At 46.3% G+C, this 22,677-nt stretch overlaps 1 protein-coding gene across 7 annotated transcripts in view; it reads left to right on the forward strand.

Moving 5' to 3' along the window:
• The window catches only part of AGK (acylglycerol kinase), a 344,250-nt gene that overhangs the window by 99,172 nt on the left and 222,401 nt on the right, over positions 1-22,677 (forward strand). For all 7 annotated transcript variants that reach the window (XR_009551247.1, XM_016192120.2, XM_060196717.1 and 4 more), the window contains 5 exons: positions 2,329-2,408; positions 7,155-7,212; positions 11,506-11,653; positions 12,256-12,353; positions 19,486-19,556. Coding sequence is in view for 6 of the 7 variants with exons in the window: in XM_016192120.2 (XP_016047606.1) it covers positions 2,329-2,408; positions 7,155-7,212; positions 11,506-11,653; positions 12,256-12,353; positions 19,486-19,556 (455 nt within the window). In the remaining variant the exon portion in view is untranslated. The remainder of the gene's footprint in view (positions 1-2,328; positions 2,409-7,154; positions 7,213-11,505; positions 11,654-12,255; positions 12,354-19,485; positions 19,557-22,677) is intronic.

Consider the following 22,677-nt stretch of genomic DNA (forward strand, 5'->3'; position numbering starts at 1 on the left):
AGTGTAATTAGTATCTTCATTTGACAGGTTTAATTTTAAAAAAAAAAAAAAGGAGTCATCTGCTCATAGGACTTGTTATGCTGAAGACAACAGACTATATTTTCTCTCTTCTGGGCCATTGCTTTTTCCACTTCACTGCTTCAACCAGGTGGTGTCACTTTTGGCACCGTACCCTGAGCTTTGAAGGGCATTTTCCCCATAACACCTTTTATGTGGAGAACTTAACTTTACAGGAAATACTGAGAAGACTTGTGGAATTAATTCTCTGCAGTTCTTTTTGTTCTTGAGATTCTGCCAGCCCAGAGCCAAAGGATGAAGACCTGGGATCTCTCCATCCAAGCTGTCGTTCCTGGCTAGTTATCCAGCTTACCTCTGATAGCACCTTGCTGCCCACCGTTCTCTTGATCCTTGTCGTCTTTCTCCTTCAGCTCGCCTTCTTCCTTGCGTTTTTTTTTTTGGTTTTTTTTTGTCTTCAACGAGACGGGCATCTATAATTATTAGGGTTAGGAACTCTCCAGTTGACAGGAATTGTTTTCTTCTCTCTGCCTCTCACACGGTCTGGGAAATAAACAAATAAATAAATAAATAAATGGCGGGCATGCCAAAAGAGCCTGCTGGTATTGGTAGGATCATGTTGCCCTGGGGCCAGAAAGAAGTATTTGTCTTTCAAAGTCAAGACAGTCTGGCCAGAGGGGAGACAGCATAGTGGATCTGCAAAATGACTTTCATGGTTGAAGCTCCAAAGTCTCAAGTTCAGTGCCCTGTACCACCATATACCAGATATGAGCAATGCTCTCCTCTCTCTCCCTCCGTGTGTGTGTGTCTGTCTGTCTGTCTCTCTGAAATAAAATATATTAAAAGTCTCATCCCTACCATCTCTCACTTTACCTAGACTCCTTATTTGTCGGGGGTTCAGATGCCACAGTATCAATACTGCCTTCTCTCACCTCCTTAAAATACTCAGCAGGCCCCTTTCCCATCAGTATCACCTCCAGCTTCTGCAGAGTGTTGCTCTCCTGGCTCCTTTACTGATGGCACCTAGAAGAAAGATTCAGGAAAACCCTTGGTAGCCCCACAGTTCCCTCTGGGTGTGGTGCCCAGGGTTGTTCTCTTGGGTATCAGGCAGGAGCACTTTGAGATCCCTTCCCAAGCCACCAGTGACTATTGAGGGGACCTCTGGCTCCACCTCTCCCTCAACCTCCAGGCACTGACTGCTAGAGGATGGTGGCCTTTTAGCAGGCTCCAACTGGGGGTGCTATCGGAGTGGCCCCCAGCCCGGCCATCATCCATGGTACCTGTACTGAGCAGAATTTGCACATCTAGTGTCTGAGCAGGTGCAAAACTGAGGCGTGAGAAGCCAACATCTCTCACCTGGAGGCTGCTCCTACTTGTGGGAATCTCCCAGAAATCTCTGACTTGTCTTGTTTATAAAGCAGGAACAGGGATGGATGTGAGAGGGTTGAAGTGGGACTAGGGGACGTGCTCCCCTCTCTGAGGAGACTCAGCGTATGCTCCCCAAGTGGGCAGTGTATAGAGCCAAGCACCCCCCTCCATTCCCAGTCCCCTGCATGCTCTGCTGGTAGTGATGGCACAGTGGGAACCGAACTGGTTCTGCGCCATGTGGTAAAGTCCTGTGCACCTGAGCCTGGCACCTGGCAGTGCTCTGGGCTCTTGCTGCCAATCTATGGACAAAGTCCCTTCCCAAATCCTGGCATCAGTATTATTTATGCTTTGAGGAAGGTTTACCCTGGAGTATAAACTCTAAAGCCACTGCTCCATTACTCTATTTCCCATGGATTACTTGCCCCACTGATTTATTAGAAACTCACTGGTGGTAATATGCAGTATTTGGCCATGAAGCATGGGACAAAATCCAATTCACTGTTATTTCTGACTCGTGATAGATGCCTGACTGCATTTTCCAGTGGTCCCAGGGAACATTCCCTCGAGCACTAAGCTGTTCTTTCTTGAAAGCTCTGACCCTCTAAAAAAAAAAAACCAGGTTTACCTTATCTTTGCCTCAAGTAAAGAAAAGTTCTGACTGGCCTAAATGTTTTTTCATTTACGGTCTAAAGTATATTAATATTTTTTCTTGCCAGCAGATTCATGAGATCTAAGAAGTAAAATGTGCTGTTTGCTTTTGCAATACAACCTTCTCAGGTACCTTCACTAATCACTCACAGTTTCTTACATCTGGGGCACTTTTTTTTTTTTTTTAAGAATTCCATTTGATGAAAATCAGGCTGTGAGCTTTTGCCAGGTACTCACCTGTAGAGAATTCTACATTCTTGTAAAGATTCATTGAGTTCTGATGTCTTTAACTTCCAGGGTGACAAGGAGCAGCCTGTGTTCGCCATGACTGGCCTTCGATGGGGATCCTTCAGAGACGCCGGTGTCAAAGTTAGCAAGTAAAGGATTACTTTCTTACTGTCTGATGATTTAAAAAAAAAAAAAAAAAGAAAGAAAGAAAAAGAAGACAAAATCTTGGTAGAGCACATGCTTTGTCATGCCTGAGACCCAGAGCTCACTCCCCACCACCACATGAAGGCACCTAGGGAACTCTGGGGATGGTGGAACAGTACTTTAGTGCCTCTCCCTTTCTCTTTGTTCTGCTTCTGTCTCCTCTCTAAAATAAAATAAAAATAAATAATCCTGCCTGACCCCAGCAGGATTGTGCAAATATAAGATCCCGGGCTCGGGAGTCGGGCGGTAGTGCAGTGGGTTAAGCGCACATGGCACAAAGCGCAAGGACCGGCGTAAGGATCCCAGTGTGAGCCTCCGGCTCCCCACCTGCAGGGGAGTCACTTCACAAGCAGTGAAGCAGGTCTGCAGGTGTCTGTCTTTCTCTCCCCCTCTCTGTCTTCCCCTCCTCCCTCTATTACTCTCTGTCCTATCCAACAACGACAACATCAATAACAACAACAATAGTAACTATAACAATAAAAACAACAAGGGCAACAAAAGGGAATAAATAAGTAAATAAAAAATAATAAAAATAATAGAAAAAAAAAGATCCCAGGCTCACTCCCCAGCATCACATTGAAGGGAAGAAGACATGCATACACACACATGAAGAAGACGCACACACGCACAGCATAGCACAACACAGACACCTTATTCTGTTCCCGTTTTTGAGGTTTCAATCTCAAGTCACTTTTTAGGAATAAATCTTGTGGGCCCAGACGTTGGGTTGTGTATGAGTAACGATTTTCATTGGACAGAATGGAGAGAGATTGAGAGGTAGTGAGGAGAGAGAGAGAGAGAGCCCTGTAGGCCTGCTTTAGCACTTGTGAAGCGTCCTCCTTGACGGTGGGGAACCGGGGCTGGAACCCAATTCACTGTGCACGGTAGCCTGTGTTCGCAGGTGGTATACCACCACCCAGCCTAGGTGTTTATAGCTTCTTGTTTGTTTTTGTTTTTCTACCAGCTATTTCTTTTTTTAATTGCCACCAGGTTTATCCCTGGAGCTTGGTGCTGGCCCTACGAATCCACCGCTCCAGGTGGACGTTTTTCTTGTTTTCCAGTTTGTTTTTTGATAGAGACAGAAACTGAGAGGGGAGGAGGTAGATAGAGAGGAGAGAGAAAGTGAGATACCTGCAGACCTGCTTCACCACTCATGCAGCTTCCCCCCTGCAGGTGAGGAGTGGGAGGCTCAAACCCGGGTCCATGGTAAGCACGTGGCAATATATGCGCTTAACAAAGTGTGTCACCTAGAGACGTTCATATCTTAGTTGCAGATATCTTGGGGCGAAGTCCTAGTGTCCCCCACACTACTCTGGTGGTGGCTGAGGAGGACAGGAGCCCTCCTCTGCTGTGGACCTGCTGTTTGAGTGCAGCTGGGGCTCACGCTCGTGCAGGGGGACCTGGACTGCCTGGCATCTCTGCAGCCTGACATTCACTGACAGACACCGCAGCTGGTCAGAGGCCTCCCCCACCAGCAGTCCTTCCTCAAGGCTGAGCAGACAGGGAAAGCTCAGTGGCCTCTCTCAGAGCTGGGAGATGGGAGAAGGGGGGATCTGGCCAGAGATAGGAGATGCAGACTATTGAGCGGGTGGTTACAAGACCACTGCTGGGGGCACAAGTGTCGGGAAATTGTGACCAGGGTGGGGGGGTGCTGCACCCACTTCAGCATATGAGTTCCCATGACCGAGGACCCAGATTCGAGCACGAGTTCCCTGTGGGGTTTGGGAGATGAGAATCTTCATGAGCAGAAAAGCAATGCTACAGGTGTAGTCTCTCTCTCTGTCTCTCCCTTTCTGTCTTCCCCCTTCCCTCTCAATTTCTCTGTCCCTATGATTTCTAGGAGCAATGGATTCATTATGCAGGCACTAGGTAGGGGAGGGGAGGGGAGAAGAGAGAAGGGAAGGAAAAAGGAAAGAAAAGAAAGGAAAAGAAAAGAAAAAAGTCACTGTTGCAGGCTGTTCCTAGGCCTGGGCTTATTTCTGAAGAATTCACCGTGTTAAGTGGAGGTATTGGCTCAAAAGGGAGTGTATTCCTCTTGGCATGGAGAGCCCTGCAGGCTAGGTGTCCTCTGCTCTGCTGGTGATACTGTGTGTGGTTTGCCGCCTGTCTGTCTAGCTAGCCCAGGACTTGCAACCATCTTGCAGAGTGAGGGAGTTAGGATTGATGTCACTCCTTGCTTTCATCAGGTTCTGTCCCCAGCACCACCCCTGCCAGAGCTAAGCCATGCTCTAGTGTCTCTCTTTTTGCCCTCCCCCCACCCTCACATAAAATTAAGTTTTTGTTGTTGTTGTTGTTGTTTTTGCCTTCAGGGTTATCTCTGGGACTCCCTGCCTGCACTACAAATCCACTGCTCCATTTTTTTCCATTTTGTTGCCCTTGTTATTGTTGCCATTGCTGCTGTTGTTGGATAGGACAGAGAGAAATGGAGAGAGGAGGGGAAGACAGAGAAGGAGAGAGAAAGACAGACACCTGCAGACCTGCTTCACTGCCAGTGAAGCGACTCCTCTGCAGCTGGGGAACAGGGGGCATGAACCAGGATCCTTATGCTGGTCCTTGCACTTTGTGCCACGTGCGTTTAACCTGGAGCGCTACCAACCGGTCCCCAAAATAAATCTTTTTTAAAAGATATAGGTAGGGCCTGCAAGATAGCCTCCTTACATGGAGTACTTGCTATGTCCTTGGGCACGGCCCAGGTTTGAGCCGAGCCCCCAACACACTGAAGCAAACTTGAGTGCTGTGGTGACTTTTCTCTATTTCTTTATCTCTTGTCTCTGTCTTTCTATCTGAGGAAGTTGACTGGGATCAGCGGAGACCCAGGGATGACCAGATAAGTAAAAGATGATTACAGCAAGAGCACAAGCTAGATCTCCGAGTAGTATCTCATACACGTGCTCCTATTCCCATGGGTTTCTCTCTTTTTTTAATATTCCTTTTGTTGCCCTTGTTTTTTATTGTTGTTGTAGTTATTATTGTTGTTATTGATGTCGTCGTCGTTGGATAGGAGAGAAATGGAGAGAGGAGGGGAAGACAGAGAGGGGGAGAGACCTGCTTCACCGCCTATGAAGCCACTCCCCTGTAGGTGGAGAGCAGGGGGCTTGAACTGGGATCCTTAGGCTGGTGCTTGGGCTTTGCACCACCTGCGCTTAAGCCGCTGCACTAGCGCCCGACTCCCCTCCAATGAGTTTCTGAGCAGTGAATTGGAAGCCGCTGGTTGTTGTCACCCCACACCTCTGTGGCTCTGTTCTCCAAATGGCTCCGTGTGCGACGGGAGAGGCACTCGGGGCATGAGGAACGCACAACCTGTGGACCATCAGAAGACCACAGACACAGCATCAGGGTTTGCAGCTGGCCAAGAGGAAGGGACCCAAGGGCAATTTGGGAAACCCCTGAATAGGTCAGGCTGCTTTTCTATCCAACTGGCCAGGGGAAAAAAGCGAACTGAATTCAAACCAAAATGTCAGGGGAATCTAGGCCTCCGCTAGTAACATCCACTGTTGACCTGCTTAGTAACTGGAATGGGCCTCGCTGCTCCTAGGGTGGTACCCAGCCCCTCCCTCTAGCTTGCAAAGTCCAGTCTCTGCAGCTCTCGTCCCACTTTGCGCAGTGCTGTGTGTCTCTATGTGCAGGCTTCTGCTCGGAATATTAGTCTCTTTGTTTTCAGAATCTTCATCATTCCTCCTCCCGAGAATGACTCCTCCCCCGTCTTACTTGTAAACCCCGGCCCTGGGTTTCTCAATCCTGCTTCGTTCTCGTGCTGTTCATTTCACAGTCCTGGCTCTGCCAGTGATGTCAGGCCTTGAATGATTCCTGGTCCCTTCTCGACTCCCCTCCCAGTATACAGCACTCAGCTTATTCTGTTCTCTGATGTGTTTGAGGCCTCTTTTTCTCAGACAATCATCATCAGTCCTCACAGGCAGGAATTTTATCATCTCCATTTCTTCTGCACCCTCCTCCCTGTCTGTGGTTAGGTGCTAAACTGATACATACTGATCAGAACCAAATCAGGAGCAGCTAGATGACTCCAGGACAACAAAGTTTTAGGGGAGGAACCTGCTTCAGCACACTCCCAATCCCCACAGAGCTACCTTTCTTGCTTCGGGCCCTTTTATGCACTTAGCAATATGAAACAGATCTCCCCCCCCCCCCCCCCCCCGCCTCCTGGATTCCACGCTTAGCATTGGAAAGCCACATAATTTGAGTAATAGGAAGTGATGCTGATTTACAAATTGTAATTGTACGTTTGCCCACAAGAGAACACGAGGACCAGAAGCTTGTCACTCAGCCCGGGAGCTAGCCCTCCGATCACATGGTTTCTGCATCTCCCAGTGGCTTTGTCCCTTTCTCCCTGCTGCTCTCTTGAATGTGCACTCCCGTCTGTTCTGTGGCTGAAAGTATACATTACGGTGACACTTCTAGATGGAGAGATTCAAAGAGACTCTGATTATATGTCTTTGAAATTGCCAGGGTCTGTGTACTGTATACCCAATTATGTACTGTTTGACATAGCATTGAAATGGAGATTAAAAACTCACCGTAATGCTCCCTCACGCTAAGCCACAATCCCGGAGCCTCCACATCAGACACTCATAGCAGAGGTGTAATTCACACAGCTTGTCTGTCATGAATGGGGATCTATCACACTGACGGTCCCTTCAGTAGGCTAATCAGGTTTTTATCTCGCTCTCTCCCAGGTACTGGTACCTTGGGCCTCTGAAAACCAAAGCAGCCCACTTCTTCAGCACTCTTAAGGTAAGTGCACTGTAAAATGTAGGAAATTGTTGGTATTCTGTGACGTGCCTATTGAGAACTGAGGTCCTCACTGTGAATGTGTAGGATGTACCAAAAGGGGGCGTAGTCACTGTGTGCAGATGCGGAAGAAAACCATTCCTGTTCTGATAAGAAGTTACTTCTCTACCAGTTACTTCTCGATCCCTCCATTGCCAAACTCGTGTTTGATTTCTCTTTCTGTCTCTATTTTTTGTCACCAATGGGATTTCACTGCTCTGGGCTGACTTTCTCAGGTAGGAAGAGATAGAAAGAGATAAAGAGACAGAAGGAGGTAAAGTCACCACAGAACCAAAGCTTCCTCCAGTACATGGGGGGCTGGCCTGGAACCTGGGTTACATGTTCAACAGAGCAGGTATACTATCCAGGTGAGCTATTTGCTGACCCTGTCTAATACCCCCCCCATTACCATCAGTGTTATTGCTGGGGCTTGGTGCCAGCAATATGAATCCACCCTCCTGGAGGCCATTTTTCCTTTTTGTTTTCTTTCTATTTTTATTTGGCAGGACAGAGAGAAATTGAGAGGAGAAAAGAGAAAAAGGAGAGAGTAAGACGGACACCTGCAGACCTGCTTCCCTACCTGTGAAGCGTCCCCCCTGCAGGTGGGGAGCTGGGGCTTGAACCTAGGTCCTTACACATGGTGATATGTGCACTTTACCAGGTGCGCCTCTATGGGCCTCCCTTATCTTACCTACCTTTGCCTATTCATCCTCCCTTGAAAAGTCTCCCTTCTCTGTAGGCTACATTCTGTTTTCAGTTTTCAGGCTAATTCACAAGTCGGCTAGCAGACTGAAAGTGGAATGTGTTTTTCTGTGTGCAGTACAGGAAATAACTCAGGTGATGGAGCACGGGGCACGCACGCCTGAGGCTCCCAGTTACCTTCCTGGCACCACCTGTCCTGGAGGGGTCCCCTGCCTACCTCCACCACCCACTCCCCCTCATATGTGGGCTTCTACCTCTCTGAAATCAACGAAGTCCTTTTAATAAGGCAACACGTGCTTATTGGTGAGCACAGCTCCCATCACCTTCCACGTGGATTCCTTCTGGACTAAAGACTGAAACGTGGGTCCAGCGGGCTAGCTCACCTGGATAGTGTGCCTGCTTGGTCTCGGCGGGTACCACCTGCTTTCAATCTGAGGTCCCGCCACTCTCAAGAAAGCTTCAGTGCTGTGGTGCCTCTCTCTCTGGGTTTTTCTATCCAGAAAAAAATGGCCTGGAGCAGTGAGGCCCCAGTGACTGAAGAGTAAAGAAAGGATGGAAGAAGAGAGGAAGGGAGGAAAGGTGAAAGAAAGGAGGAGGAGGAGAAAATAATTAAGTGGGGAAAAAGTGAAAGCACTAAGTATAAGAGGCCACCAGTCTCCATGGTTATTACAGTGAACTTGGGGGCTGTGGAACAGCAGAACAGTTAAGCAAAAGACTCCCCTGTCTGAGGCTTTGAGGTCCAAAGCTCAAAATCAGCAGCACCACACACCAGAGCTAAGCAGTGCTCTGTCATCTCTCTCTCTGTGCCTGTCTTTCTTCCTCCTTCTCTCCTCCATCATCCTCTCCCTCTCTCTGTATCTCTGTTAGTAAAATAAATACTGTATATATATTTTTTTAATGAACTTGGGAGGGCAAGGCCTTTCTATACCTGGGCTAAACTATATTAGTAAACTGGAATATTATCGTTGCTCAAGACCACTGGAGGGATCACACACTGAAGAAGACAAAGAGTGGCTACATACTGAACCAGGGGACTCTGTGCAGGACTAGAGAGAGGGCGCTTGGGGACGGAGCTCAAGATGTCTATAGTCACGGTAATGTGATGTTAATTACCACCGAAGGCGTAGAATGACAGGAAGTGGGGCTTGAGGCTTCAGTGGGGCAAATGACAGCAGATCTGACTTTCCTCACTAAGGCACTGGAGAGAGAGATAGCTCACCAGGTGACCAGTACCTTGTCATAGCTTGAGCCCCACCACCAGATGGTACTGGAAACTGGGGGAACCTCTGGTGCTGTGGTATCTGTCTGTCTGAGTGAAAAAGCAAAGCCCCAGCTTAGAAAGAATAAAGGAAGCAGCCTGGTGGTGGTGCACCTGGTTAAACACACGTGTTACAATGTACAAGGACCCGGGTTCGAGCCCCCAGTCCCCACCTGCAAGGGGAAAGGCTCATGAGCAGGAAAGCAGTACAGCAGGTCTGTCTCTTTTTCTCTCCCTTCTCTGTCTCTTCCTTCCCTCTTGATTTATTTCTGTCTCTGTTCAACACATAATAAGTAAAATACTTTTAAATGATTATTATGAGTCAGGCGGTAGTGCAGCGGGTTAAGCGCAGGTGGCCCCGTTGGAGCCCCGGCTCCCCACCTGCAGGGGAGTCGCTTCACAAGCAGTGAAGCAGGTCTGCAGGTGTGTATTTTTCTCTCTCCCTCTCTGTCTTCCTCTCTCCATTTCTCTCTGTCCTATCCAACAATAACAACATCAATAATAACTACAACAGTAAAACAACAAGGGTAACAAAAGGGAATAAATAAATATTTTTTAAATGATTACTATATTATAAAACTTAATTTGTTTTTAATTTTAAAACTGAGAAATGTTATGCATGTACAAACTATTGTATTTACTGCTGACTATAAGATATTAATCCCCCAATAAAGAAATAAAAATAAATTCTTAAAAATTAAATAAAATACCTAAAAAAAGAATTTGATAGTATGACACATTCTAAAATTTGTGGGAAACACTGTGATGACGAGTGCTGGAGTGCAGAAGAGATGCATCTTGATATACAAATTTTAAAAAACATACTCAGAGAAAGAGACCACATGCCCATAACTTTTTATCAGTATCTGATGACATTGGTCTCACTTTAGTTGTTTTTTCTCACTTTAGCTATTTTTTAGTTATTGTTGTAATTCTCTTACTCTGCATAACTCATGAATCAAACTTTATCACAGGCCTGTATGTATAAGGAGGAAATAGAATATCGAGATTTCAGGCCCCCACTGGGTCTGAGGGAGTGGGGAAGGAGAAGCAAAAAAAAAGAAAAAAAAAACTTAGGTTTTTTTTTTTTTTGAAGAAGGACAGAGATAAGTAAAAGCAAGGGGATAACATGAGCAGATCCATTTTCGAAACACTGTGTGCATGGGTAGTAAAAGGAGAGAATCCTAGCTGTGAAAGTAACCCAGCTGGGCAGGGAGGAGATAGATGAAGGAAAGGAGGTACTGGCGATGAGAGAGGGATAGAGATAAAACCCCGGGACTTGGAAGGACAGTATAGGATCCCCAGGCGCCCAGCTGTAGGGCTCAGGATTCAGCAGCTTGAGTCTTCTAGTGATGTTGATAACTGTAGATTGAGCTCCAGTTCGTGACTAAAGATGAAAGCTCATCTTGACACATACTGCGGTCTAACAGGCCTGTGGTCCAGGCAAGTGGAGATAATCTTGAGTCAGGTCTGCAATTCAGCAGAGAGATCTGGGCCAGAGATTCAGTGCCATCAGGGGTATGAGTGATAGTAGAACAATGGGTTCGAGGGACCGGGTGGTGGCGCCCCTGGTTGAGTGCACATGTTACAATGTGTGAGCACCTGGGTTCCAGCCCCTGGCTCTGAGCCTCCAGCCCCCACCTGCAGGGGGAAAGCTTTGCAAGTGGTGAAACAGGGCTGCAGGTGTCTCTCTGTCCTTCTCCCTCTCTATCACCCCCTTCCCTCTCAATTTCTGGCTGTCTCTAGCCAATAAATAAAAATAATTTAAGGCACAAACCTGAGGTGTGTCAGCACCTGATAAGTCAGGAAGGATGATTGGAGAACAGATACGAGGAGATCCAGGGAAGAATACAGACCGAGAAGCCAGTGGTAGAGATGACTCTTAAGAAAGCAAGATGTCAGAAGCAGCAGTAAGAAGTGTAAATATAGGAAAGCATCCACTGAACTTGGAGGGACAGGAGAATCCAGAAATACCCAAAAAGAGATAAGTGGACCTCAAGGGTAGGCCATTCTTTCCAGATGCTTGACTTAGAAGGGGAGGTGATAGAAAGGCAGGAGCCTGCTAGTTCTACACACACTACCATGCTTCAGGATCCAGTTTCAAGACCCCAGTCCCCACCAGAGTGCTCTACAGGAAGAAAGGAAGGATGGATGGAAGGAAGGAAGGGAGGGAGGAGAAATTTAAGAAAAGATAGTAGTGAGCTTCATAGATGTAGGCAGAACACTAACTTCTGCAGTGTCCCCATATTTTGGAATCATATGCATGACAGTTTTGTTTTTTTTCTTCATATTTTTAGGAGTGGCCACAGACTCACCAAGCCTTTATCACATACATGGGTCCTAGTGAGAGACCCCTGAGTGAAGCAGAGGAGGCCCCTCCACGGCCCTCTCTGTACCGGAGAGTTCTGCGAAGGCTTGCGTCCTACTGGGCACCTCCACAGGATGGTGAGTGTGAGGAGGCTGAAGACAAGACAGCCCCAGCCAGCTTGGGCAGGTTCAAAGGCAGCCCCCACATCGTGTTGGAGACTTAACAAGAAGAGAAAGACTTCAGGGAATCATTGAAGTCAGCCCTTTTCAAAAAGAAAAAGCAGTGTCAGGGTGTGAGTTCAGGGCCCCTGATTGACTTGCTGCCCGTTTTTATTTAGAGACACACTGCAGCATCACTCCACCATCAATGGAGCTCTCCTTGGTGCTGGAATTTGGTTACAGGGCTCAAACACAAGCTAAAGCCTTGCGTAGAGTAAGGTATGTGCTCTCTTGAATGGACTATCTCGGCTCTGAATTCAGCCTTCTGTTTGCCACAGAGCAGGGCCCAACCAGCATCATATCCCTTGAGTGGGGACAGCCTGGGCCTTTTGACAAGCACTGGGTCCCCTTCCTGAAAGAGTTTTTTCATTATCCTTGGGAAGGATGTTTGAGGTGTAGAGATTCCATTTAGAGTCTGTTCTTTCCCTGTGCCAAGACAAGGTGGAGAGCCAACAGCTGGAGGCGGGTGGTGGCATGGTCACATGTTAAGGGGCTGACTTGTGTCTAATGCGCCCCCACAGCCCCACACCAAGAGGTGAGTCCCGAGAACTGGAAGGAGGTGCAGCTGTCCACCATTGAACTGTCCATCACGACACGCAACGGGCAGCTTGACCTGGCGGTGAGTGAGCCTCGTGTCAGGAGAGCACTTGGTGTGTGGGGAAAGCGCTTCCGGAAGAGCCGTGTGTACTGCCCACGAGTTCAGAATGTTCCTTTTCACTCTGTGGGGCTGGAGAGGAAAGGATCAGGCAAAGGAGGGTGCGGCGAGAAATAGGCATGTGGAGCAGAGGCCTGAGGGCTCCCAAGGTTCTGGGCAGGGAGTGGTAGTTCACTGGTCGCTGCCTTCAAAGACCACAGAGGACAAAGGTGAAGGCAGGGCTAGTGCATGCATCACCATGCTCATGGGCCTGGGTTCAAATCCCCTACTCCCCAGTGGGGGGAAGCAGATCTGTCTTTCTCCCTTTCTGACTTTCTCTCCCCTCTCAGTTGCCCTCTGTCCTATCAAAAAACAAACAGAAAACTAGAAAGAGAGAGAGAAAGAAAGAGAGAGAAAAAGAAAGAAAGAAAGGAAATAGCCTCTAGGAGCAGTGGATTCGTAGTGGTGGTACCAGGCCCAGTAATAACACTGGTGAAAATAAACAAATAAATAAATAAAGTGGCAAAGACATTTTGTTAACTTACATATTTAGTGGAGGCAGAGCCTGGTACCTGGACGGTATCGTTGCTTCTGGGTTGACGTCTTCGTTCAGGAAGAGAGAGTGCTGCCATGCTATTCTCATGGTGCCAGGCCCAAATGAGGTTCTAGCCCACTGCAAAGATGTTATGTCCCACCTGGCAAGCTCTCTCTCCACACTGGCAAAAGCCTTCAGAAACCAGAAGCTCACCACCCCCTCTCATCAGTCACAAGGCTGATAAAAATATTAATAATAAAAAAAAAATCACAGAATTTTTACTGCTGTGTATCCCAGGATATATTAAGCTCATTGAAAAAGATCATGATGTATTATTGCATAGAAATACAGAAAAAGGGGGGCCGGGAGGTAGCGCAGCGGGTTAAATGCAAGAACCGGCATAATGATCCTGGTCCAAGCCCCCTGTCGGGGGGGGGAGGGTCGATTCACAGTTGGTGAAGCAGGTCTGCAGGTGTCTATCTTTCTTTCCCCCTTTCTGTCTTCTCCTCCTCTCTCGACTTCTCTCTGTCCTATCCAACAACAATGGCAGTAATAACAACAACAATAATGACAACTATAAAAAACAACAACAACGGGAAACAAAAGGGAAAAGGTAGCCTCCAGGAGCAGTGGATTTGTAGTGCAGGCACCGAGCTCCAGCAATAACCCTGGAGGCAAAAAAAAAATACACCCTGACTTTTCCAACAGCCCAAGAAGTAAATAAATGTCCTGGGAGCAGATACCCACCATTGATCCATCCACACACACCTATGAGGTAGGGCCATTGTATTGGCCACTAGTCACATGTGGGGCTACTTAGAGTGAAACAGAATCAGAACTCATTTCTTCAGTCACGATTGCCACCTCTCAAGTGCTACATAGCTGTGTGTAGCCAGCAGCTACTCTGGAGGAAAGCACAGTGCTAGACATGTCCGTGAGTGTCCAAAGTCTTGCCGGCCCGAGCTGCCACACGCAACACACAGCAGAACACAGAGGCAGCACAGGCACTGAGACTGGACTGCCACCTGCCTTTGTGCAGCCCACCAGCAAAGCATCAGTTTTATGAAGAAAATCAAAAGAAGAACACGTGAAAAGTGGACACGTGAAAAGTGCGTGAAGCTGGGGGTCTGGCAGTGGCGCACCCTGTTAAGTGCATATAGTACTAAGCGCAAGTACCTGTAGACGGATACAGGTTCTAGCAGTTAGCTCCCCACATGCAAGGGGAGAATGCTTCACAAGGGTGAAGTAGGTCTGCAGTTGTCTCTCTTTCTCTCTCCCTTTCTATCTCCCCCTCCTCTCTCAATTTCTTTCTGTCCTATCCAATAAAATGGAAGCAAAAAAAAAAAAAAATGGCCACCAGGAGCAGTGGGTTTGTAGTGCCAGCACCAAGCACCAGGTTTCATGAGTAAAATTTTGCTGGAGGGGCTGGGGAATGGCTCATAGTTAGAGCTCACACTTCATCACACTAGGGCCCTGGTTCTCTCCCTGGCTCCACATGGGAGCACCGTGGATGGCCCCAGGGGGGCCCGTAACTGGTGGAGCAGTACTGTGGTGTCTCTCCCTCTCCTACCCCCCTCTCTCAAGTATATAGACTTTTTTTAAAGGAGTGTTATTGGAGCAAAGCATTGAGCAGCATTCACGTACATGCTGTCTGTCGGTTGTTACCAGGCCACCACAGCCGAGCGGAGTCACTACAGTGACTCAGAAAGCACAGGATGTCGACTGTGAAGATACATTGCAGAAGCATTTCCTGGCCGAGTCATCAGTCTGTAGTCATTTTATATTCATGAGAATGCCAATAGAAAAGCTGCCCTTAACTGTAGGCTAATTTACCGTGTTCAGATTGTATGCAAATCAGCTTATTGTGTTCACAGTTGATCTGAATTTGCAAACTGTCACACGGAACTGATTGCGGTGGTGAATGGATGAGTGCAGTGAGAGGAGTGAAGGAGACAAAAGTTTGTCGTGAGCAATTTGAGGCTGATACTAATGGCTCAGAGCGGAGCCTTCAGAAAACAGCTCCCTTCACCTTCCAAATTCATTCCAGTTGAATTAAAGAGTTCAGTGTGAAAAGATCAACTCAGTAAGTCTTGGGAGCGCAATCATAGGCATTATCTGTATAAACATGGGAAGGACAAACCTTGTGAAACACGGCATTCCGAGCAAAATCATATTGATGCATTTGTCAACTTATAAAAAAAATTGAGAAACTATGAAAAATCTCAAGATCTGAGAGGCTCGAATCATGAGCCTGTCTTTACACAGAACACTTAGGCCACAAGCACAAGCAGTGAAGGGCAGGAAATAGAAATTCGCAAAGAAAATAAACATGAGAAAAATCAGCTTACCAAATACTGACACCATCTTTGGAAGTTTCCGTACAACACTATTAGAGGGGTATACTCAGTCTGCTTTTTTCTTCCTTTTTCTTTTTTAATTTTTTTTAACATTTATTTATTTTCCCTTTTGTTGCCCTTGTTTTTTTTTTTTATTGTTGTAGTTGTTGTTGTTATTGACGTCATCGTTGTTAGATAGGACAGAGAGAAATGGAGGGGGGGAGACAGAGAGGGAGAGAGAAAGACAGACCTGCAGACCTGCTTCACTGCTTGTGAAGTGACCCCCCCCCCCGCAGGTGGGGAGCCGGGGACTCAAACCAGGATCCTTACGCCGGTCTTTGTGCTTTGTGCCACCTGCACTTAACCAGCTGCACTACCACCCAACTCCCTCTTTTTTCTTTTCTTTGATAGGACATGGAGAAATTGAGAGGGGAGGATGAGATACAGGGAAGGAGACAGCAGGCACCCTCCGCCCTGCTTCACTACTGGTGAAGTTTCCCCTGCAGGTGGAGATGGAGGTTTAAACCCAGGTCTTTGTGTTCTCAGCTGGTGCACCACTGCCCAGCCCCCTCACCTTTTTTTTTTTTTTTTTTAACCAAGCACTGCTCAGCTCTGGTTTATGGTGGTGTGGGGTTTTAAACCTGAGATTTTGGAGTCTTGGGCCTGAGAGACTCTTTGCATAACCATTATGTTATCTACCCCAGCCCCTCACCTGCTTTTTATAGGAAAGAAAGCAAGAAATGTGTTTCCCATTCAGGGACTCCATTAATATAGAAGCTTCTGAGTTGCCGTAGGTTGAAAACATGCTAGTGTTCAGTGCTGTGTGAGTAGGGATGTGGGAATACATATCAGAACATGCCTTCTCTCTGCCTTTTTAGCAGTATCTATATGCTCACTGAAAAATAGAAACATACCTCTGGGCCTAGGAATTCTATTTGTAGGAATTTTCCCTACAGAAATATAAAGACTGTTGAGGGGAGGTAGATAGAATAATGGTTATGCAAAAAGACTCTCATGCATGAGGCTCCAAATGACCAGCTTCAGTCCCCCCCCCCAATCTGGTTAAAAAGAAGAAAAAGAAACATACAGACAGTAGACAGTCCCTTATTTTCTTATATATTCAAATGCTGAAAACATTGTTGAAAGTAACAGCATTAAAGTAAAAAGAAAGAAAAGAAAAAGATTCAGTTCTAGACGAATTAAAAAGAAAGAAAGAAAGAAAGAAAGAGAGAAAGAAAGAAAGATAAGATTAGATTTCTAATTACACATTTCCTTCATGGCCAGTCTCTGATAGGGTGTGTTTCCCAGGGTCTTGTTCATGTCTGTTGCCCCTGTTCTCGTCTCTGGTGACTGAACACCAGTGAATGGACTTGGCATGGAGGGTGTGATTGCAACTCGAGATTAGCCACCCTGCGTGCTGAGTGTTCTTTATGCTGCAGCCAGTTATGAAAGGATATGATGCTCGGCTTCTTATCAGGAGGAGTGGCACATCCATTTTCTTTTCTTCCCCCACGCCTCTTTGTAAAAATGAAAGGAAACCCAATAAACTATTCAAAGGCAACGAAGCTACCATGTAATAACTCAAAATGTTCATTTATCATCCCTGAAAAGTGCACTCTCAGTCTTTAAAGAGGCTTTAGGCGTATGGAATGAGAAAATTGGATTTCTGGTACGGTTTTGTTCACTGTGTTTATAATGAAAAAAATATATGAAACAAAAACTAATCAGGGGACCTTTGATGAAATGAACATTGCATTTATTTAAAATCTCTGTATTTCCTGGCATGGAAAGTTGTTCATCATATGTGGCTAAATGCACAAATCAGGTTAAGATGCTTTACATGAAACTACTCCATTTTTATTTGGAAAGAAGCGCTACCACCTCCAATTGAGTTTTGTGGATATGGAGGTAGCGCTCTGATTTTATATTCTTTCCAAATTAAAAGCAGCTTTTCAAGTGTTTCCAAACCCATAATCTGTAATTAGACCTCTATCATGTCCTTATACCTAGAAATATTTCTATTTCCTTCATTCTATTACTATTCCACCCCCCTTTTTTTTGACACTGAGGTTATAGCTGGGGCTTACTGTCTGTAGGACTCCATTTTTCTCAAGAACCATTTTTTTTCTTTCTTTTTGTTAGAAGGTAGGCGATAGAAGTTGAGACAGAGAGAGGAGGAGGAGAAACGCCTGTAGCACTTGGTGCTTCCTCGTGCAGGTGGGGACTAGGGGCCTGAACCCTAATCCTTGCACACAGTGACATGTGTGCCGTACCAGGGGAGGTGTCATCCACCTCCTCTTGTATTTTTCTATTCTGCTATTAGTACTGTGCTTCTCTTAATATTGTTCTATAATAAGTCCCTCTCATGTTTTTCTCTTTAAAGATTTTCTTGGCTATTCCTGGCACTTTGATATCTATAAATCTTTTAGATTGTTTATTTTATTGAGTCCCACATAAAAATCTGTTGTGGTATCAATTCAGATTACATTGGACTTGGAGATCAATTTGAGGAGAAATGACATTTCTACACTATTGACTCTTCTATTGAATGGACAAGGGAGGCAGAGCTCTTCATTTACACAGGTTTTCAATGTCTTGCAAATAATTTTTATAGCTTTCTCTCTAATATGTTGTCCCTTGCTGGATCTCTCCCTGGGCATTTGAATTCTTGGTGCTATTGTATATCTTCAAGTTTCATTTTTAATAAATGGACGTGTAATTGACTTTTCTATCAATGCTGAATCAGCAGCCTAGTTAAATCCTTACTGATCACATTACGTTTTTCTATGGCTTCCTTTTGGTGTTCTGCAGACTCAGTCTTATCAATGGCAAATATTGTGCATTGTGCTTTCTCCTTTCAAATGCTTGGCCTGCTTCTAGTCTTTCCCTCACCTCATCTCACATTAGCTGGGGCCACAGTGCAGTGCTGAATAGAAGGATCATATTTCTAATTTACAGAGAAGGGTCCCAGAGCTTCACTCTTGAGCCTGATGGGACTCTTACCAGCAGTAGAAGGGAACTTCATTTACCAGATTAATGAAGTTCCCCTTCTACTGCTGGTGTGCTAAGAGGTTTTTTGTTTTTGTTTTTGTTTTTTCACGAAGGGGCATGTGTAAGCTCCATTTACAACATCTGTTGGACAAGGTTTTCTCATTGAATCGGTCACAGTAGTCTAACGCACTACTTTGACATCTGCTCTCCTTGCACAAGTCAACTCTTAGGCTTGCTGTGCCTACTTCACTTACTCTCTTTGCTGTCGGATGCACTGAGCATCTGTCCTTCCCCTCATCCTCCTGAAGCGGCTCTACTCAGTGTTCCCTCACTGCTGTTGGCTGTGGGTCCCTTTCAGTTGCTCAGCTCGAACATTTTGAAGCCATATTTGGCTGCTCACCTCTGATTTTCTGAGGAAGTCCTGGTAGCTTCGCCTTCTAAACGCCATCACTTCACACAGTCTCCGTTGCTCTGTGGCCCCAGCCACCAGTGCCATTTACCTGGACTAGTGGCACCCGGCTAGTGCCTTCCTGCTTCCCTTCCCCCTTCTTTCTGCACACAGAGAAATCCTAGTATACCAAAGCCTGCTTATATTCTCATGAGAATTTTCCCCTTCACTCAGGGCTTGAACCCAGGGTCTTGCACACAGTAGCTAGCATGTGTGCTTTACCAAGTGCATCAGTGCCCAGTCTTTTCCAATGCCATTGACTTCCTTTCTCCTTTTCCCCATGCCAGGTGCATACCCACCCTCACACCCCTCCCCGGCCATTCCTCCCATGTGGAATACTGCTCCCAAGGCTGGTGCTTCTCCAGGCCTAGTCCTTAGAGCATCAGCTGCACTTGGGGACTTGCCTGGAATAGATTCTCGGGCCTCACTCCACATCTGCTAGACCATAGACTCTGAGAATGGGGTCATGGTCTCAATTTTAAAAAGCCCTAAAATCACTGAAAATGTGATAACAGTGTCGATACTGAGAGAGAGGACCCAGGAGTTTAGCCTGCAAAGGAAGGGGTATCAGAACTAGTGTGACAGGTGAGGGAGGCCCGCTCTGTGGAAGCAAATCACACTCCCTTAGAGAGCTTCCTGTAAAAATAAATCGAAAGGGCTGGCACCATTCAGGATGACGTCACCAGAGTAGAGTCCTCTGTAGAACACAGAGCATGAGAACAGTGATCCTCCAAGGGTGCTAGCAGGCTGGGTGAGCCAAAAGAAAAGCTCCAGGGTATTAACATGAGTCTCCCTCAAACTTTTTAGAGCAGAGAAGACTTCATGAACATCTGCATCGAACCCGACACTGTTAGCAAGGGAGACTTCATCACTGTCGGGTAAGTGGAGTAACTGGGGCCTGTGGGAACAAGACCACGCTGTTTGTCTCTTTAAAAAAAAAAAAAATTATCCAGATGATACCATGATGCCAGCCTGACTTCCTTGGGCAGACTCCACCATGTGTCTTGGAGCCCTGCCCCACCAGGAAAAAAGAGAGACAGGTTGGGAGTATGGATCGATCTGCCAACACCCATGTTCAGAGGTGAAGCAAATTAAAGAAGCCAGACCTTCCACCTTCTACACCCCACAATGATTCTGGGTCCATACTCCCAGAGGGATAAAGAATAAGGAAGCTATCAAGGGAGGTGCTATGGAGCTCTGGGGGTGGGCAATGTGTGGAAATATACCCCTCTTATCCTATGGTCTTATCAATGTTTCCATTTTATAAATAAAAAACTTTAAAAATTATTGAATGGATTAATGGTTTAGGGCCTAGGTGGTGGCACACCTGGTTGAGTGCACATGTTACAGTATGCAAGGACCTGGGTTCAAGACCCCAGTCCCCACCTGTAGGGGGAGAGCTTCACAAGTGGTGAAGCAGGGCTATAGATGTCTCGATCCCTCTCTCTCTCTCTCTCTGTCTCTCCCACCCCCTTCCCTCTCAATTTCTGACTTTCTCTATCAAATAAAGATAATTTTAAAAATAGTTTACAGTAAATAGTTATTGGTACATGTGTAAAATTTCTCAGTTTTCTGCAAAACACTCTCACTCTGACCCTAGGTTCTTCTGCACCATCATGCACCAGGACCCAAAAGCCACCCCTTGCTTTAAAAAAAACAAAACAAAAAAAAAACTTTATTGAATAGAAACAGTTGGAAATTGAGAGGGGAGGGAGGATAGAGAGGAAGAGATACAGCTGCAGCCCATCTTCACTGCTCACGAAGCTGTCCCCCTGCAGGTGGGGACCTGGGGCCTCGCACATTGTCACACGTGTGCTCAGTCAGGAGCGCCACCACCGAGCCCCCCACCCCCATTTCCCTCTGAGTCCTTTACTTTGATGCAATACACTAAGCCCTGTCCAAGTCATGCTTTCTGTTGCCTCTTTCTGTTCTATTTCTCAACTTCCATCCATGAGTGAGATGAGATCATCCCATATTCATCCTTCTCTTTCTGACTTATCTCACTTCATGTGATTCCTTCAAGCTCCATCCAAAATGAGGTGAAGGTGAATCCATCATTCTTAATAGCTGGGTAGTATTCCATTCTGTATATAGACCACAGCTTACTCAGCCACTCATCTGTCATTGGACATCTAGCTTGCTTCCAAGTTTGGCTATTATAAATTGTGCTGCTACAAACATAGGTATACACAGATCTTTTTGGATGGGTGTGCTTGGTTCCTTAAGATAAGGAATTGCAGGATCATAGTAGGTCCACTTCTAGCCTTCTGAGAGTTCTCCTGACTGCTCTCCACAGGGTTGAACCAATTTACATCCTCACCAGCAGTGCAGGAGGGCTCCTTGGTCCCACAGTCTCTCCAGCATTTGTTATTACTATAGTTTCTGGTGCATGACGTTCTCATAAGGGTGAAGTAGTATCTCACTGCTGTCTTTATTTGCATTTCTCTGACAGAGCAAAATGACTTGGAGCATTTTTTCATCTGTTAGTCTTTTGGATCTCTCGTTTGATGAATATTCTATTCTTATCCTCTCCCCACGTTTGGATGAGGTCATTTATTTTGTTTTTGTTGTTGTTGTTGAGGTTTTTGAGCTCTCACTGTCTTTAAGAGCACTATTCAGTGGTCTGGGAGATGGTGTAGTGGATAAAGTACTGGACTCTGAAACATGAGATCCTGAGTTCAATCCCTGGGAGCACATGTCTGCTTCCCTCTCTTTCTCTCTTCCTATTCTTCTTGTTAATAAATAAAATCTTTAAAAAAACAAAACAAACAAAAAAAAACACCATCAGTGGCCCCTGAAGATGGAGGCCCAGCAGAGGCCTGGTGGTGCTTGGGAGCTGTAGTGTGTTTCCTTGTGGTGGGTATGTCCTGAGCAGCAAGTCTCCCCTGATCCTTGGGGGCTGATCAAAACAGCATTTGCCTTACAAATGAAACAAAAGAGCTCGGTGCTGTGCTGTCAAGATGTTTAACCTCAGGGTTGAAACTGAAGGATACAAACCCCAATTCAAGGATATAAACCCCAGCCTCCTGACATGGACAAAAACTTTCTCATGTAGAGAATGGAGAGACAGGCTTCACTCTTTAACTCTCAGGCTTGATCTGAGCCTCAGAGAAGAGAAATGTGTGGAGAGAGAGACATTTTATATTGCAAAGCCTTCCACCTAGCCATCACTGTTCATGTCAGTCTACCATGTCCCATTCTCAAGGAGTTAATTTTTTCTTCCTTTCTCTTCCTTTTTTTTTCTTTCTTCCTCCTTCCCTCCCTCCCTCCCTCCCTTCCTTCCTTTTCGCTACAAAATACCCTCCCAAGATCAGTCTGGCTCATCAAGCCTTCCCTGCACCTGAGTTTTGTTAAGAAGGTTCTAACCCCCTCCCCCCAGCCTGTCTTCAAAGCTTCTAGGCGCTGCCATGTTGCCATGGCAACTGGTCCCGCGCTCAGCTCCCATTTTCCCCTGTGCTTTGTCTCAGAGCTCCCTCTTGTGCCCATTTAGGGATCAGACATTTCTGAAGCAGAGGCCCAGTCTCCATGGCTACTTCAGGCACTGACAGCAGAATGCCTTTCATTGGTCTGTGGTGTTCTCACCTTGGATACACATTCTTGAATTGCTGCAGGCTTTTGAGTCCAAGCGGGGGAGGCAGGAGAAAAGCTGTTTCTTCCTCCTCCTCTTCTTCCTAAAGCATTTATGGAAGTCACATACCTCCTCCTCCTTCTTTTTTTTAATCTTCATTAGTGATTTAATAATGGCTAACAAGATTGTAAGATAACAGAGATACAATTCCACACAATTCTCCACCACCAGAGTTCCGTGTCTCATCCACTCCACTGGGAGTTTCCCTATTCTTAATCCCTCTAGGAATATGGACCAGAATTCTTTATGGGGTGCAAGTGGAAGGTCTGGCTTCTGGAATTGCTTCTCCACTGGAATTGGATGTTGCAGGTCGATCCAGACCCCCAACCTGTTTCTGTCTTTCCCTAGTGGGGCAGGGCTCTGGGGAGGTG

This window comes from Erinaceus europaeus, chromosome 8 (assembly GCF_950295315.1).
Source record: "Erinaceus europaeus chromosome 8, mEriEur2.1, whole genome shotgun sequence".
Classification (NCBI taxonomy): Eukaryota; Metazoa; Chordata; class Mammalia; order Eulipotyphla; family Erinaceidae; genus Erinaceus; species Erinaceus europaeus.